At 38.2% G+C, this 19,373-nt stretch overlaps 1 protein-coding gene across 3 annotated transcripts in view; it reads right to left on the bottom strand.

Moving 5' to 3' along the window:
- TNPO1 (transportin 1) overlaps nucleotides 1-19,373 on the bottom strand; it is a 94,841-nt gene that overhangs the window by 73,397 nt on the left and 2,071 nt on the right. The window contains exon 1 of one of the 3 annotated variants that reach the window (XM_037149085.2): nucleotides 19,055-19,157. The exons of the other annotated variants lie outside the window; for them this stretch is intronic. Within the exon in view, the coding sequence (XP_037004980.2) occupies nucleotides 19,055-19,069 (15 nt within the window). The 5' untranslated portion in view covers nucleotides 19,070-19,157. Of the gene's footprint in view, nucleotides 1-19,054; nucleotides 19,158-19,373 lie in introns of those variants that run through there. 3 annotated transcript variants of the gene reach the window in all.

The following is a 19,373-nucleotide window of genomic DNA, read 5'->3' as shown; positions in this document are numbered from 1 at the left end:
AATTAGACATTAATCCAATCCCTTTATTTAAAATAAATGCAGAAATCAACATTACAAATTAATTAAGAATTTGTTTTCTATTTTTAAAAACATTGTTAGAACATCCAGTTCTACATTATGAGGTTCTTTTCTCCCCACTTTTATGGGGGGAGGTTATAGTGCACTGATTTCCTTAGAGGTTCCTAGCAGTAGATACCTAAAGGTATCTAAGGCCTTTTCTAAAAGGAACTGGGTAGCCTACAGCCCATGGCTAAGCGATGGGTCTAAAGGCAAGGTGCTTCATGACCATGTATCCTAAACACAATTGATTAAACCAGGATTGGGCACTTGACCCTCCATATGATGAATCCTGGCACAAAAAGTTTAGCTAAATCAATTGGATTTCCTCTCTAGGAAATATGAACAAGACATACTAGGATCACTTACCATGTACCTCGAAGCAGAATCTTTTTTTTTTTTTTTTGGCAGAATCTAAAAGGTCATGATGTGGTAGACATGTGACCCTCATTAGATTCCATGTGCAAAACAAAAGTACAAAGGGGTAGGAACTCTAAGCGAACAGAGAAGAGCACACACACATCAGCACAATCAAGGAAAGTCTGAGGAAGACTACATGGTCCAGCAGAAAGAGAGTAACTGCTCCTGGGTGTGGCCTTGTTTCCCGATAGCCATTTCCACACATGACTTCAAATAAACCTACCTCTTTCTCTTAAGACAATCTGAATGAGTTGCTCTTCCTTGGTACCAAAAAAGCTAAATCGAAATAGAAATATTAAATAACTATTTAGATATGTAATCATGTGATTATGTATATTATAACAGACTATTCCAAAAATGTATTTGCTTTAAGTGAAAGGAACTGAACAGTTCAGGGAGTTCTCCAAGACTGTGTGTGAGGCTGGCAATGAGGGCTGATGATTATCATGGAAATCAATGTCCTTAAAATGAACAGCAGAATAAATTTCAGAGCTGATGTGGAAGTCTCTGAGAGGCATTGAGTTCAATGAATATACCCAGATGGTGGAGAATAAACTGAGTAGGAAGAATAGGGAAAACCAAGAACAAAGCCAGCTGCCAGGTCAGGTGTATACTCTCTTTATAGACAACACAATTCCTTACCCATCTATTACACTTCTACCGCTCCTCTCCCTTCCCCTTTCCAAATTATCCTATTTTGGTTCTGAACAATTGCAACCACTACCCCAGCTGCCATCAAGGGAAAGAATAGCTCCCAATATTTATTTTATGAACATTTTATGCCAGTGGGAGATGTAGGAACAGTGACAATTTACCCTCACTACAATGAAAGCTTTCAGGTAGTACCTGTTTCCCAAGGGTCAGACAGTACACATCTCACAGGACCTACAACATCCTTATCGTGCATTTCCAGGAGACACCACTATTTACATACGTGGTGGACAAACACATTCTTTATTTGGACAAATATAAAAGGGAGTTCCTAGCATATTATGACAACACAGAGTCAGACAATACAACAAGATATGATACATCAATAACTTTACTTATCTGGAAAACTAATTGAGAACCAAGAGATAACCCATGAAAAAAATTCACAAGAGGAAATATAACAGTAAACAAACATGAAAAAAATGCTGAACCTTGCTAGTAATAAATGTAATAATGAAGTAATGTTGTCAGACTAATTAGCAAAGATAATTTTAAAACAATATACCACACTACTAAAGATATGATGAATCAACTTTTAACAAATTATCAATAATAATACTAATACAACCTACTGGAAATCAACTCAGCAATCTACACTGAGAGCCATATGCCTTTCTATATCCTTGGTCCTTAGGATTACACTTCTGAGACTGTAACTTAAGAATGCTAAATACAGAAAAAAACAGCATTATCTCAAAGATTTTTATCCCAAGATTATTTCTAATGCAACAATAAACATATGCATAAATAACACAACATTCAACTGCTAGGCTACTAAGAAAATATTTCATAAATCATTAAGTAATTTCTATAATGACATGAAAAATGTTTATTAATAGAAAGTAAAAAAATGATTTAAAAGGTTGTGTATAGAGAACAACTACTAATAAGTAAAAATTATATGTATAAGATAAAAGCAAAATTATTACATGAAAAAGACTGGAATAAAATAATGAAAAGCTAGCAGTGTATTAGGGTGTTAGGTTATGAGCCCTCATTTATTTTCTCTTAAAAATTTTGTCAATATTTTAGATATATTACCTTTGTAAGAAAAATAATGAACATCCCCAACAGTATAATTGTTTGAAGTCATAAATAGGGCAGAGAAAAAGACCCCAGAGAATTTAATATATTATGTTACAATGCTTGCTACTCATAATAATGACAGAACTATTAAAAGCTTAAATTACACCTTTTATTTACTTTTTAAGATGGCAAGAAGGTGTGAAATATAGTTTAGGTTTTTTGTAAAAAGGCTTACGGGTTATGGTACTTAAAAGGTTAAGTTTTAGTTACAGAAAACTGATGTAATTATAGTAACTTTTGCCCAGATTATACCATTAAAATGAATATAAATGACACAATGATATAATTTTGAAAATAAAAAAATCTCAATAGTAATAAAAAAACTGATTCAAAGCAGAATTATACCAGAAAAGTTATTTTATAATCCCAGAGACCTAGCACCAGAGAAAAAAGCTGTCCTAAAATAAGAAAGAGAGGGAGACAGACAAGCTGGAAATAATTTTTAATAATGCTATAATAACAAGTTAATGTCAAAACATTTAAATGTTTAAAGAAAATATTAAGATATATAAACACATTGAGAACACTACAAAATTTAAAACAAGAATGTCACAATTTACTTTAATATAAAAAATTTCTAAATTACTATAACTGTTTTGAAAAATATTTTGAAATAATCTATAACTAAACATATAACTTAACAATTTTTTCTAAGCATTTCTCATCAACTACCTAATTTTTCAAAACACTGATGCATAATTATAGAAATATCAGTAATAAAAATAATTAAATAGCTCAGTTCAATTATATATGGAACTGGGAAAAATCCCACAAAAATGTAAAAAAAAACCCAGCAAATTAAAACAAATTTTAGCTTAGAAACGAAGTTCTAACATTCATCTACAACAGTTCTTAAGACTTTTTTTTTTTAAGATTTTTATTATTTATCTTTTAGAGGGGAAGGGAAGGAGAGAAGGAGAGAAATATCAATGTATGGTTGCCCCTCGTGAGTCCCCTGCCGGGAACTGGCCTGCAACCCAGGCATGTGCCCTGACTGGGAATTGAACCACGATCGTGGTTTGCAGGCCCGTGCTCAATCCACTGAGCTATGCCAGCCAGGGCTAGACTTTTGAACAAAGAAGTTCTATACAGTCTCTCAATAACTAAATATTGTAAGCAAAAATTACTAATGTATAAGAAAATTCCAACTGCAAAAATAAATGAGCATACTACAAATAAATTTGTCATTTAACACATCCTGCACTGAGAAGGTTAGAGTTCTAGTACTCTTCATTTTGTGAATCATTCATTTGTATAATATGCTATATTACTTTTTAAGAAAATAACTCATAAATCATTTAAGTGATTTAAAATTAAGAGGTTTATAAGATAGTAAATAAAAACTGTTTAAGATTTCAAAAATTCTGTTAAAATTGTCAATAGATTCTTCTAAGTATATTTTTCTGACTAAGGAAGCTAGTACAATAACTAAGAAGAGAGGGATAGAAAATACACGCTTACATGTTATCTTGAAACAAATGGTGCAGTTTTTGTGCTTAGTGAGTATGCGGTAGATGCTGTCTAGGATTGCACACTTAAGATTGGTGGACACAGGAGTCTAATAAACTGCCTCAACAGCACACACTGTTTCCATGGCACTGAACTGATTTTTAGAAAGAAATAAATTCATTTATTATTAAATAAAATTTTCTAATCATTTTCCTGGGGTAGGGTTGGAGACACAAAAAGCAAATCTTTCTCTATGGTCACATGAAATAATATTCCAATTTAAAAAATTTCATACAGTAGCTAATCACTATTATAAATAGTTTGTAAAATACATTCTCCAGTCAACTTGTCATTATAATTCTTATAAGAGTTGCATGCATATTCTAGAAGTAAGCAACTCCAGAAATTAAATCAATAAGCAACATTTATTAGGCACTTGTATATGCAGAATTTTATAGCTGGAAAACTACAACTACAATAAAAGTCTGGAGTGAGAGGGATGAACGAGGAAATTCCTAAGATCTCTTTGTTGCTAAATCAGTAATTCAATATGTGGCCAGGCATTTGATAAACTTAACTCAAAAGCATTCGAGATGCATAGGTGCTTATAATTCCCAGAATCAGAAAATGATCATTTTACCTGAAATTACAATTTTGTCCTGGCTGAGCAGTTTTTAAGCTCTATTAGAATCTGACTGCAGTGTGAAAGGGTAGATTGTATTTTCTAAACAAAAATTGCCTGCTGTGCACCTGATCAGCAAGGACCAACATCAAAACAAAGCCTTTAACCCACAAAGAGGTAAGGTTAAAATAAGCTAGGGTTTTTATGGAAGGCTTTTCCTTTCTATGCCCCAGCTGTTTATCTAAGGTTCCCCTTCAAATTCCTACATTAAATCTTAAACAACTACACCACTCTCTCGATTCTGAGCTTATGACTCTGGAAAAACCTTCTACCTTTATAGTTTCTCCACTGTTTCATTCTTTACTAACTGGTGGGGTGGAGGGGGGTGCTGGGGGAAGCATCACACCAAGGGAAGGATGTTACTTGGGGGAGCAACACAGACACTTCAGGTCTCGGCCACAGTCTTTCTGAAGCTAACAAGTGCAGTGTAACTTCATAGGGCTTTAGGACAAAAGGCCTCTGACCACAGGTTTGAAAGTCTTATGCACCATGAGGAGCCAAAATAACATCAGTAAAAAAGGAGAGTCAGAGATCTGGGGCTCTTGTCTCAGTTCTTCTCTGCAGGAGGAATAGCTAGCTGGGCAACCCTGTACAAATCACTTACACTCATTTGGTTCATTTCCTCACCTGTAAAGCAACTAAACACTATGGTCCTTTCAGCTTCTAGAAGTAAAACATTTAGTTGACTGTAAATTATTTATCTGGTCATATTCCACATATAAAAGCCAGTCTTACTTTTTCTTTCCTTACTTGCTACTGAAATTCTCCAAGTCTTCAGGGAAGCTTGTATTCAATTCCATTGTTCAGGTATAGTTCTGGGACTACTAAGTTACCTAAGGGAGAACTACAGGTCACTTGATTCTTTCAACAAATACTTGGGCTCCTGTTAAAGGGCACAGTACTGAACCAGGCTTAGGTCACTTCTTACAGAAGTCACATTCAGTGTTAAGAACAACCTTTAACTGAAAATGTTAGAAAATTTTTCATCATAACTTGGGTCTCAGTATCCAACAGAATTCTCTACCCATTATCCCCCTAAAATTGTATTTAACAAAAAACTGTATAAAACATTATTGAACTAAAAATCCCAATTCCTGCTCTAGAGCACTTGTAGCTTCAATGATTCACCGTTTAATGCTCTCTTCCTGAACTAAGTTTGTTTCTAGTATTTCATAATATTTTCTAATAGAGGTTTGACAAGCAGCATTTTATGAAGCAAACTCTTTTTGAAACAGATCAGGATCCTTAGACCTTGTCCACAAATTGCACAAATTTTGTAGCAAAACTAAATTCTGCTACAAAACAATTAATCCAGGTATTTTATTTCACCTTTCTAAACAATCAACACCAATAACTCTGAAAACATATTTATACCAAAGTCTAGTAAACTTTACATATAAAGTTTAAATACCTTCACTTTTTTTTTCTTCCATCAGTCCTAATGCCCATTGGGAGACATACTAAGCCCTGATCCATCATTACACAGAGTGCTAATCCAGATCTAGATAGACATTTAAAATTGGTTTTTGATATGACTGTCAATATCTCTAATCACTGGCTGCTCTTTTTCAGTTTCCTTTGCTGGGTCCTCCACTTCTGAATATCCCAAGCCCCTTTCTTTCCTGTATCTACATAATCTCGTTAAGTGTGTGCCATTAAATAGCAGTCTGAATTCCAGACTCAAGTGCCCAACCTCTTATAAGACATATATATCCCCTTGTTTCTTAAATGGGCATCTCAATCGTTGCTGGCTAAAACAGAACTCCTGATTCTCTTCCCCACCCCATTCAAATCTGTTCCTCCTCTGGTTGCCTAATGTCACTAAATGCCGAATATTCAGTGGTTCGAGTCAAATACCAACGGGTCATCCTTAATTTCTCCCATATCCCACTTCCAAACCATCAGCCAATTTTGTCAAAATATACCCTCTGACCACTTCTTTCTCTCCACTCTCTGCCCTAGTCCAGATACCGCGTTCTACAAGAGTGAGGTCTACAATAGGCTTCCTTGCTTTCTCCTGTTTCCTTACAGTTCAATTTCTGAGATAAAGTAGCAAAAACGATGCTGTTAAGCGTCAATGAAATCAAGTCTTCTCTCTGTCAAAACCTTCCAATGGTTACACATTTAAAGTATAACCTCATATCTTTACACTAGCCTACAAAGTCGCACATAATCTGGGCTTCTGCCTACCTCTCTGAACTAATTTCCTAGCAGTTTCTGTCCCCCCTTCCCTGTGTTCTATTCTATTGGTTTTTTTTTGTAGTTCTCTGTTATGCTTGTTCCCACCTAAGAGTCTTTACTTTTGTGTACTCTTTCTTCAAATATTCATATAGTTCACTCCTCTTTCAGATTGCTGCCCAATACAATAAAGGCAGTGTTCTCTTCTTTCTTGCTCTACCCCATTATTCTCTATTTCCTCTCATTGCTTTACTTAAAACCGATTTTTCTTTCTCCTTTCTCTTCATAAAAAAAATCTTCAAAGGAAAATTATTATATGGCTGTTTCTCACTATATATAAAAAAGTAAACAATACAGATGAAATTCAAGTCCCCTTCAAGTACCTCTCCTAATCCTAGTCACCTCCCTGAAGGTACTCTAATATCCATTTGATTCATAACTATATAGAGTTGTTTTCTTGTACATTTAAATATATATGTTTCTGGAAAAACAAAGAATTTTATTTCTGTCCTATAAAACTCATTGAAAATATGTCTTAGCTTTCCTACTCATTATCTATGAGGGACAAATCCCCCAAACTGGAATTTATTTATTAAAAATTGTATATTTATTCTTACGTTTAAACTTCAGTCACCTTCAAAGTACTCTCCATTTGATGCAATATGCCTATCAAGATGTTTTTTCCACTGCTCAAAACAATTTTTGAACTCACTGACTTTAATACCTCTTAGTGCTTTTTTGCCTTTTTGTGTTACACCTCTTCCACATCAGCAAAACGTTTCCCTTGGAGGACTATTTTCATCAGGGGAACAAAAAAAGTCACACAGGGTGACATCGGGTGAATAGAGAGGGCGGAGCATGGGGGTCACGTTGTTTTTTGGCTGAACATTGCTGAACACTCAGCACATGTGGGCAGGTGCACTTGTAAATCACCTATCATGACATGGGCAAACATGTTGAAAGAGTCTTAAAAAAAATTTCACTGAAGCCGAATGCAGCCTCTCACAACAAGGTGGTACACTGGTACACTGATACAGATGGGTTCCTAGAACACTCACCTAGAAGGGGAAGCCTGTACTACAAAGGGCCGGCCCTCCAGAAGATAATTCCAGTTTTTTTGGTCTCCCCTCATATAGGTGTATTTCATTACTAACTGCAGTACAGATTATTGATGAACACCCAACCTCTTTTGAATTTTGCACCACTATAAGCAATTCATTCATTTAACAAATAATTATGGAGTGCCTACTATATTTTAGGCCAGAGGTGTCCAACCTGTGGCCCATGGGCTGCATGCAGCTCAGGATGGGTATAAACGGGGCCCAACACAAAATCGTAAATTTACTTAAAACATGAGATTTTTTTATGTGATTATGTGTTGCAGTGTATTTAATGTGTGGCCCAAGACAACTCTTCGTCTTCCAGTGTGCCCCAGGACACCAAAAGGTTGGACACCCCTGTTCTAGACACTGTTCTAGTTTGCTGCAATAAATAAAACAAAAACCTTTGCCCTCTTGGGAGATTGCATTCTTGCAGGGGAAAGGCAATAAACAGAATATATAGAGCAAACTTTTTCTGCAAATCACCAGACAGTAAATATTCTAGGCTTTGCAGATGTGGCATGTATCCTTTGTTTTATAACACTTTAAAAATGCAAAAACCATTCTTAGCTCATAGGCTGCATAAAAACTGGCCATAGGGCAATGGAGCTCTAGATTTACTAGAAAGAAGTATGTGCTATGCAAAAAATAGAGAATGCAGGATAAAGAGGACAGGAGACAGTAGGATGCAGTATGAAATAGGGTACTCAAAAAAAATGAAATCTGAGCAAAGACATGAAGGTAAGGCCAGTGAATCTAGTAGACATTTGGAAGAAGTACAATCCAGACATTGAATTAGTTCAAGCAAAGGCCCTCAAGTAGGAACATGATTGATGTGTTTATGGTACAACAAGGAGGCCAGTGAGCAAGGAGGTAAAGTGGTAATGGGAAATGAGGGCAGGTGAAGGGGAGGCTGTTGGGACAGATTATGGAGAGCCTTGTAAGCCATTCTAAGAACTAGATTTTCTCTGAGTGAAAGTGGGAGTCATTGCAGGGCTTTGAATAGAGAAGTGACAAGAAGTGTCTTAACTTGAAAAGGGCTTGCTCTGGTTACTATATTGAAAAAAGACTGTGGGAGGGGCTAGGGTAGAATGGGGAGACCAAGTAGTAACCTATTTAAGTAATCCAAGGAGATCTGACAGTAGGGGTTTGAACCATGGTGGCAGTTGAGGAGACGGTGAGACACAGTAAGATTCTTGATGTATTATGATACTTTTTTAAAAGGAAAAAACAAACCAAGTTGTCCTGAGAGAACATTTTTTGAAGAGTCAAAGAAAAAATAAAATCAAGAATAACTCTGAGATTTTAGCCTGAGCTACCGGGAAGATGGAGTTGCCACTGATGTACAGAAATGGGGATAGCTATGGGCAGGCAATTTAGCAGTTTACATTAGGATATGAGGAGTTTAATGGGTTGTATTACTAGACATTTAGGTAGAGATGTTAAATAGGCAGTTAGTTTAACATATGAAATTGAAGTCAGGAAGAGAAGCTCCCTAAATTTCAGTAGTGCTGGCATTTAAGTGATATTTAAAGCCATAAAGCTGAATGAGATTACCAATGGAATAAGCGCAGACAGGAAAATTTTAAAAACACACAAACAGACAGACAAACAAAAACAAGGACTGATGCCAGGGCTCTTCAACATTAAGAGGTCTGTGAGAAGAAAGACAAAGGGGAACCACAAGGAGCCAGCACTGAGGTAGTAGTAACTGGCGGTATTTGTCAACCTGGAAAACAAAGAAGAAAGTGTTTCAAAGATACAGGAGCAAATAGCTATGTCAAATGTTGTGCATAGGTCAAGATGGACAGAATCAGTGTCGGATATGGCACGTGGCAACATGGCAGTTATGGAGAATCTGAAGAGCTGTTTCAATGGTAATGGGGCAGACAGAGACCTGACTGGAAGGGGGTTTAATAGAACACGGAAGGAGAAAACTTGCTAATAAGAAGTATAGACATTTTTGAGGAATAAAAACAAACAAACAAACAAAAAACAAGGAGGACAGAATAAGTGGTGAAGAGTGAATCAAGATTTTTTTTTTGTTTTTGCATTTTTAAAAGATAGGAGAAATATTATCATGTCTGTTGATGATATAAATCCAATAAAGAAAAATAACTGATGAGGAAGGAGAGAAGCTGAAGCAATGTCCTTGAGCAGAGGAGAGAGGATGGGATGGAGTACAAAAGCAGACTCGGGGACATGCACAGTTCATCCAAGGTAACAATGCATTGACCAGATGCTGGTAGGTAGATAGGGTGGTGGGAATCTGTGGAGATTTTCTTATTGCTTCAGTTTTCTTAGCAAAGTAGGAACAAATGTCATGAACTGAAAGTGAGGATGGGAAAAGAGATACTGGTTATTTGAAGAAAATAAGATATGAAATAGTCATTTAGGAGAGTGTACTAGGAAAATAAAGTACAATGAACAGCATTAGAACTTTGGGCCAAGATGGTGGTGTAGGCAGACATGGCTCACCTCTTCACACAACCACATCAAAATTACAAGTAAAATATAGAACAACCATCACAGAAAACTGTCAGAAATTGAACTGAAAGGAAGTCTGACAACTATAGAAGAAACCGCATCTATCCAGACTGGTGGGAGGGAGGCAGTCAGGGAACAGGCTGATCCCACACCTGTGTGAGACGGATAAAAATTCAGAAAGGTCTCAGGAGTGCCCCACACCAGGCCTCCCAGACCAGGATTCCAGTGATAGGAAGATAAATCCCCACAACTTCTGGCTGCAAAACCCAGCAGGACCTGAGTTAGTAGAAGAAACTGCTGGAACCCTAACCAGTTCCTCTTAAAGAACTCACACATGGACTCCCCTATTCAGACTCTGAGCTCTAGCACCAGGGTAGCAGCTTGAGAGGCACCAATGGACTACTGGGAGAAACTGGGGTGTCTGGCACCAAGGTGAGTAGAGGCCATTGTTCCTTTTCTGAGCCTTCCCTCCACAGAGCCACTGAGTTGGGGAGCTGGTGCCATATCTGAGATTCTATCAACATGGCTAACACTATTTGATCTGCATGGTGATGCCCAGAGACTCCGTCCCACCCAATTTATGGACCCACCCAAGTTGCTTTTCCATATAAAGGGCTGGTGTTGACTCATGCTGCACAACTTCCTAAATCCTCTCAAACAAGCAACAGCTGGCTTCAGTGATCCCCAGGACCAGCACTAGCAGTCACCAGCCTAGATTCATAACTTGGTTTTGCCTAGGAATCTCCAAGCCCAGCACAAGTAGCAGCCATCTCAGATTGCATTGTAGCTCAGGCAGCTCATCCCTGGGCAAAATACAGGTGGGTGATGAACTCAACCATACCACCAAGGAAATCCCAGAGCTAGTACATCCAGTGGACAGCTACAGACCACGAAGAAGCACCACCACCCTGCCCTGCACAGCTGATCCTCCACAGAGGATGGAGGTTGGTGGTAAGTGGTCACAGCCAATCCTTGCTGCTGATTGGCCTGGTTAAATCCCTCATTGATCTGCCAACAACAACCAGAACTCAACTATAAGAGGAGGGTGTACTCAGCTCACACAAAGGGTGCACCTCAAGTACCCAGTTTGGGTGATAGAGGAGGCTGTGCCATTGAACCCTACAGGGCACCTACTATATTGGGCTATGCTACCAAAACATGGATCCAGAAGAGCTCTACTTACTACACAGATACAAACACAAGGAGGCTGCCAAAATGAGAAGACAAAGAAACATGGCCCAAATGAAAAAACGAATCAAAACTGCATCGAAAGAGCTAAAGAAAATGGAGATAAGCAATCAGATGTGGAGTTCAAAACACTGGTTAAAAGGATGCTCAAGGAACTTAGTGAGGACCTCAGCAGCATAAAAAAGACCCAGTTGGAAACCAAGAATACAGTAATCGAAATAAAGAACAATTTATAAGGAAACAACAGTACAGTGGATGAAGCCAAGAATCAAATCAATGATTTGGAACATAGGGAAGTAAAAACAACCAATCAGAACAAGATGAAAAAAGAATCCAAAAAAAAGGGGGGATAGTACAACCAGCCTCTGGGACAACTTCAAGAAGTTCAACATTCACATCATAGGGGTCCCAGAAGGAGGAAAGAACAAGATATTGGAAATCTATTTTAAAAAATAATGAAAGAAAACATTCCTAATTTGGTGAAGGGAACAATCACGCAAGTCCAGGAAGCACAGAGTCTCAAACAAGAGGGATGCAAAGAGGCCCACTCCAAGGCACATCATAATTAAAATGCCTAGGTTAAAGACAAAGAGAATTTTAAAAGCAGCAAGAGAAAAAAAGTTAGTTACCTACAGGGTAGCTCCCATAAGACTGTCTGCTGATTTCTCCAAAGAAACTTTGAAGGCTAGAAGGGATTGGCATAAAATAGAGTCATGAAGAGCAGGGACCTGTAGCCAAGATTGCTCTACCCAGCAAAGCTATCATTTAGAATCAAAGGGAGATAAAGAGCTTCCCAGACAAGATAAAACTAAAGTTCATCATCACAAAACCACGATTATATGAAATTATAAAGGAACTTAAAATTTAAGAAAAAGATGGTCAAAATTATGAACAGTAAAAATACTTATTATGAACAACTGAATCTAAAAAACAAAGTAAACAAGAACAGAGACAGGCTAATGGATACATAGAACCTTTTGATGCTCACCAGATGGGAAGGGGAAGAGCATTAGGAAGAATAAATAGGTAGTCATCGAATAGCCATGGGAATATACAGTGTAGGAAATGAAGTAGCCAAAGAACTTATACATATGACCATGGACATGAGCAATGGTGGGGGCATTGCCTGAGGGAGTAGAGCAGGGGTATACTGGGTGGAGGGGACAAAGGGGGGAAAAATCAGGATAACTGTAATAGCATAATCAACAAAATATAATTTTTAAAAAACAGCAGCATTAAGGACCCACTTGAGGCATGTGATCACATGTGGTTGTGTACTTGCTTCTAGCCACATTAAGTTACATAGGAACAGGTGTAAAGAAAGCAGCACTGGTATAACTAGGGCTGTAGATTTCACCAAAGAAGCAAAGAGCAAGGGAGAAGATCCAAATAAGAGATTAAAATGATTAACCATGGAATTTAAGTGGAATAAGAAAAGGAGTGAAACCATCAAGAGGTGGCAAGAAAGTAGGATGAATGGTTTGGAAATTCCATTAGGGTCAAAAGATGGTTGGGGCTGCAATACTAACTAGAAGGAGTGAACCACAAAAATAGGAAGTGGGGTCAAATACTAGAATACATGAAATGGTAACTATGGAGGGACTGCAGTTATTGAGAATGCAAGAAGGTATCACTATGGGAGTGATGGGCAGGGGTAGGGTAGATGGGAAGAACACTGGGAAAAAAGGTGTAGGAAATGAGAGGCCGGTGTATTGGAAAGATGAGTTATGTATACTCTTCTTAATTTTAATATAAAGATTGAGGTGGTACTGGGGACAGAGGCAATGAGCTGAGAGCTAAAAATATTGAGACAAGGCTAGTAGTTGATAGCAATTGGGTGGGGTAGTGGATTACATAATCTGCAGACATAACCTAACACTGAGAATTTTTAGTGAGAAGGGAGGGAAAACAGGCTGCAAGCAGCAGAGATGCGTGGTAGACACCTCTCCCACCTGTAAGAACAGGGATAAAAAGAGCTATGGAAAAATAAAATAGCCAAACTGCACACCACATAAAGTCAAGTTTCTGTAAGATCAGCAAAGTGAAGGGAATGTTTAAGAACAAATTGACACTGGATTTTCAGATGATGGACTGTAAATTCCAGCAGGCACAGTACAAGAATATGAAGAGTTAGGAAGGGGTTAAAAAAAAAAAAGACAAATACAGACCCACTTCAGAACTGGAATGTGGGAGATGAAGGGTGACCTGGACGTCTGGCGGTTCTGTTGCTACTCACAACTTATTGAACACAACTGACTCCTGATATACTCATGTTTTTCTAAGAAATAAAAATTGCTGGGTCAAAATGTTTTTACTTTAAAATTAAAACAGCTGTACTGATTTATTCAATGTATGAGTTTTCCTACAACTTTGTATTTCCTTATAATGGGGTAGAATAATATTTTATGTTTATTGGCTAGTTGTATTTTCTCATCTGTGAATTTGCCTATTTAAAAAATTGAGTTGTCATTTATGGCTTCACAATGCTTAAAAAGAACCTATTTTCTATATTTATTCTGCTCTTAATGATTCACGCAAATCAATGTTATAAATTCCTTTCAAATCTTTTAAGGGCTCTTTCTAGGGCAACACAGGTCCAGTTGGTTATTTCTTCCTCAACTCCAGTTATTCCATTAGTTTCGGTAAGGTCCACGACCGCTTTTGCACTAAAATGGCTGAGCTGGTAGGGCCCATAAGGCAGAAAATACTTACTGTTTGGTCCTTTACAGAAAGTTTGTGGACTCCTTTTCTATACCTCTTAGGGCCTTAACTGCATCAGTTTCAAGAACAGGACAGGTCCTTACCTCTACTGACATCCTCTCAAGTGCTGCCCCTAGTCCCTTGAAATGCCCGCACCATTTTCCCCTCTCTGCATGAAATCTATTACTTGCCTTTCTGGGTGCCACAGATTTATATCATAAAAGTTGTAACTATACTGTTTTGTTTATATTTTTTCTCTCCACCAGTATTTAAATCTCTTGAGGGCAAGGGACAATCCCAGCACTAATAAATGTTTAGTGAATGGATACATGGCACACAAAGTCCTTCATAATTTATCATCTTTTGTGGTATTTTCCTGTTATCTAACCAAAATAAACTATATTATTACTTCATTAAGTATTTTTAAAAACATTATTACTAATGGAAGCAAAATAATCAATGTTTTATATGATTTTCTTTACAATTTTGGTGGAAACCACCTATTTCTAATAATTTATATGCACCTATTTAGTACATTCATGATTTGCTGAAATATTTCTCTCCCCAATTCCTTCTTCAGTAAGGACAAAAACCGTGGGATCTTGAACCTTCTGGGATCAACCTTTTCATCTATGGCAGTAACTTCTGCACCTGAGGGTTAAGGGGCTCCACTGATAATTATTTTACTAATAGCTTCAGGGTACTTTAAAGTCAATTATAAACATGCAACTCAAATGTTTTTTATTTTAGTTTTCAGTGTAAACTTAATCTTCCATATTTTGTGAGAAAGCCTTATTTTCCTTCTCTGGAACACCTTTGTTTATATCTCTATTATAAAGATTTTAGTTTACCTTGTTAGGGTCTAAGTGTATTTTTCAGTTTAGTTGTTTAATGGACCTTTGTCATTCCTCCTAACCCCTAAATTTGATGAATTTCTTTTTTCTCCCCTATTTGTGTTGAGGTCATTACCGAGCGGGTTCCACCCAGGGATGCTTGCTGCATGTTTCTAGAAACCAGCTTTATATATTTGTTACCAATTATATCTTATCCAGGTAAGGATTTTTTTTCCTTTTCTAAAATGTAAATAGAAAGTTAAGCTTTGTCTGGGTTAACTAATTTATCCATTTATTACTTCCAGCTCAGTTTCGCCATTTTAACAATGTGCTCTATGTGCTCTAAAGTTAAATTCATTATAAAAGACCGTATTTATTCAGTGTATGTATTCGTTATACGGATATGAATATGTATATTACATAAAACTTTATTAATGAAAGAACATGATCTTTGCAGTAGGGAAGATGTAGATTCAGATTCAGCCCTGAATACTCTGAGACCTTGGGCAAAGTACTTACCTGTCTATACTTCAGTTCTCTTACTATCAATAAAATGAAAGTAATTCCCATAGTGTAACACAGGGCTATGATAATGAGCATACCATATGTAAAAGTATGCTAAATGCCTACAAATACTGCCCAGGATACTACATGAAAACCATGTCAATTCACTCCTGCTTCCCTCCCATCTCAAACAATAAGAGTGATAAATGCTGTACTCCTCAAATTATTTTAAACCCACTATTAAATTCCCTTAAGTAAAAAAAAAAAAATTGGCATTACAAGCTTTGAAGGTCATATGCTCTAACTCAGTATTTTCACTTTGGGGAATCTATCTTAATGAAATAATCTAAAACACATTGTGTTTTTGTACAATACAGGGATGTTATTGAAGTGTTTCTTACAGCTGCAAAAAAATTTAGAAACTTGCTAACTGTCCAACAGGAAAATGCTTATAATTATGAGAAATCACAAAGATATTATGTGGTTATTTGAAGATGATGACAAAATAATATAGCATGAGAACACGCTTATTATGCTAGGTGAAAAAAGCACAATGCACACTTATTTATATAGTAATGTCTCTGCTGTATAAAAACCAAATAAGCTAAGAAAAAATAGTGGAATGAGATGCCCCAAAGAGTTTATACAAGTCATTTCATAGTCCTGCTATTAGTTATTATTATTTTTCCGGCCATTTTCTAAAATACCAATGATCATGATGATGATGATGATAATGGTAATTATTATTTAGGGAGTGTTTACCGCATGGCAGGCACAATTTGAAGAGCTTATTGTATTGACTAATTCAATCCTCATAATATTATGAGGTGAGAAAATTGAGGCACAGTTAGATTAAGTAGCTTACTCATGGTCACAAACATAATTAATTACGGAAGGAGCCAAATCCGGCTCTAGAGCTCCTGTTCTAATTGTTCTGATTTCAAATATTTGCTCTGCCATTGGATGCTATTTTGAAATAAGATGCCAACTCTAAGACAAACTCTAAGACAAATCTGTACCCCTATATCTTGTTCCATATCTCAGTCATTGAGATTCTGGAACTCTAATATTATTACTTATTATACCTACTCACAGTATTTCAAAGAACTCTAGTAAGGAGGTCTTGGAGCAACCAAACTGGCTTCTGGAAACTGTCCTACACTAATAACCATGCATATAACTACAAATCTAAATTTACCACCCTTGCAAACACATTCCATTATAAAATTTGCCCCTCTGCAATCCAGGAGACCACTCTCACCTGCCGACACTCACCATATATCTACCATGGCACTGGCTGAATGGGACCAACTGAGAAAGATCCCCAACATCTGGAGAATTTTGCTGTTTCTGATCCTTCCTTTTTTTGTTAAGATTTTATTTATTCGTTTTAGAAAGGGGAAAGGAGCAAGAAAGAGAGGGAGAGAAACATCGATGTGTGGCTGCCTCTCAACGTGCCCCCACTGGGGACCTGGCCCAAAACCCAGGCATGTGCCCCAGACTGGGAATTGAACTGGCAATCCTTTGGTTTGCAGGGTGGCCACTCAATCCACTGAGCCACACCAGCAAGGGCTGATCCTTCCTTTCTGAAGATGGCATTATTCTCGACTGTTTTTTAAAACGTCATCAGTTAATCACTTTGAATCTCCTGTCTTACCCTCTTGCTAGTAAACCAAATTTCTTTTTCGGTGCGTATGTGGGGGGACCAGATCTTTTTTGGCAACAATATATATTTAAATATAAATCCCAGGAAGAAACATCCATAATTTATACCTTGGACAATAAAAATAACTTCCACTTACTGCTGTGCTCCTCTGTAGTTTACATTTGATATTTTTTTTCTTTACGTATGTCACTTGGTTCAGCTTCCTTTATAACTAAATTTCTTTTCTTAAATCAATATTTGCAAAATCCGACATGGTTAAATGCAAGCAATTCTTCTACATACAGTACATTTACATTTCAATGCAGTTCATTTACAGAATTTAGAAAAAATAAGTTTATATGGCAGCTTTAACATTAAAGAAAAACTAGTCATTAAAAACAACAAATACAATAACATGTTAACAATGAAAATATTTACAATCAGAATGTTACACATTTTTACTAAAATCTTAACCTGCTCACAATATATAATAGTAATAAGCTGGCTTACTTTCTTTTTGTAGACTGAAATATCAGTGGGCAGAATTTAATAATTCCCTGAACACCTAGGATGAAGATGTAACCACATCAAGCCTGATACGGGTGGGAGGTCTCTCTTAGGAAAAAGAAAATGGAGCACTAATAGTTCATTAGGCTCACATTAAATTAACTTTTAATTTTCAAAAGCCTTGGTTTATAAAATTATTATTAAAGTATTTAAAAAACAGAGGTAAAAACCACACTGCCAAATGGCATGCATTTATGCCAGGGAGTAAAAAAGGAAATCTGCACCTTTAAACTATTTTTCCCTTTTGCAGTTGCTAGTTTTCATCTTGGCGGAGCCATTCTTGAAGAAGAATGGGATGCAAGGCAGGGTAAAAGTGGAAAACTGAATTTTCCCCTGCTTCACTCAGGATAACTTATTTATCATTCCAACATGAAAGCTTTGGTATAAAAGTAGGGAAACTCAAAACCCAAAATAGGGGAATGCAAAATCCAAAAGGAACTTCTAAAAATGAGCAGATCGGGCCAGCCATTTTATAGCTTTACATTTTGGAATGTCTATTACATGATACAACTTGGATCTTAACATCTTTTTTAAAAGGTAAAGCAGGATTGGTAGTAAGCTTCTTAATACAACTGTCAAAATCAATTTGTGGATTGCCTCCAACTTTCAATTTCTACATTTATATCTATCTGCTGATGGACCAAAGTGATTAGCGATTAAGATAACGGACAAACTGTAAGCAATCCTTGCAAAATCCAGTTGATTTTTAAAATCTGTATACAAATGACAGGCGATCATTTTTAAAGAAGAAAGCCATTCCCAAAACAGGTTGATTGTGGTAGCCGGTCTGCTCCTCAGAAGCTGTCCCCTGTTGCATGTTCGAGTGGGAGAAGTACAAAAGGGTAGGAGGGCAAAAATCATACCCACGCAAAACCTATACAGCCATAAACATTAAAACTATGTAAACATGTGAGTAAAAAAGAAAATCTGCACCAGGAGGCCCGAAGGGGAAAGAACCTCCTGGAGAAAGCGATCAGCTAGCTGAGTGTGGAAGCGATGGTCTGTGTAGGCCTGGGACTCCCAGGCAGAAGGGGCCGGGCGGGGGACAAAGACTGGCCATAGCGGCGGGGCTGGACAGTGCCCAGAACCAGCAGCCCAGCGGAAGCGGCTGTGGCACCCAGAGTCCTCAAACATTGCCGTTTAATGGGCAAAAGCAAAAACTCTCCGGAGGTGACCCTCTCCTTCCCGCCGCCCTGAAGGGCCCCAGGCCGTGACTTAGGACGCCTGAAGAGCCGCCATCCGCTCCCTGCCCTGGTTCCGCAAGAGGCGCGGGGTGGCAGCTGTTGGGCTTCGAACCGCGCAGCCGCCGCCGCCGCCGCCTGGCTCCAAACGGTCGGGCGGGGACCCAGAGGGCGGCGAGTCAGGCGCCTTCCCCCGCTGCTGTCAGCTAGCTGCAGAACTTATAGTCTCCGTTCCCGCCCTCCAGCCACACCCTCACGTCACCTACCCGGTCCCACACCATCCCAGAGGCCTCCGGCCTTGGGCCCTCAGCCGCGGCGCTGCCTCCTGCCCGGGGCCTGAAATGGCTGCGGAACAAAGAGAATCCGGGCTCCAGCGAAAACCGGTCCGATTGGCCGGGGGGCGGAGCCCACCGCGGAACGTTCGGCGGCGGTCGCCTTGGCAACGGCGGCAGAGGGACTGGGAAAACCTCTGCCCCGGCCTGACAGTCCCGTGGACTTGGAACCCGTGGCGCGCGGCAGCGGTTTCTAAACCCGCGCTGCAGCGTCCCGCCTCCGGCCTCTGTTCTCTGCCTGCCTCGGGGCTCA

Source organism: Artibeus jamaicensis, unplaced genomic scaffold, assembly GCF_021234435.1.
Source record: "Artibeus jamaicensis isolate MK-2021 breed Jamaican fruit bat unplaced genomic scaffold, CSHL_Jam_final scaffold_369, whole genome shotgun sequence".
NCBI classification, from domain to species: domain Eukaryota; kingdom Metazoa; phylum Chordata; class Mammalia; order Chiroptera; family Phyllostomidae; genus Artibeus; species Artibeus jamaicensis.
Note: the sequence above shows the minus strand (reverse complement) of the source record. Positions and strands in the feature narration are given on the sequence as shown.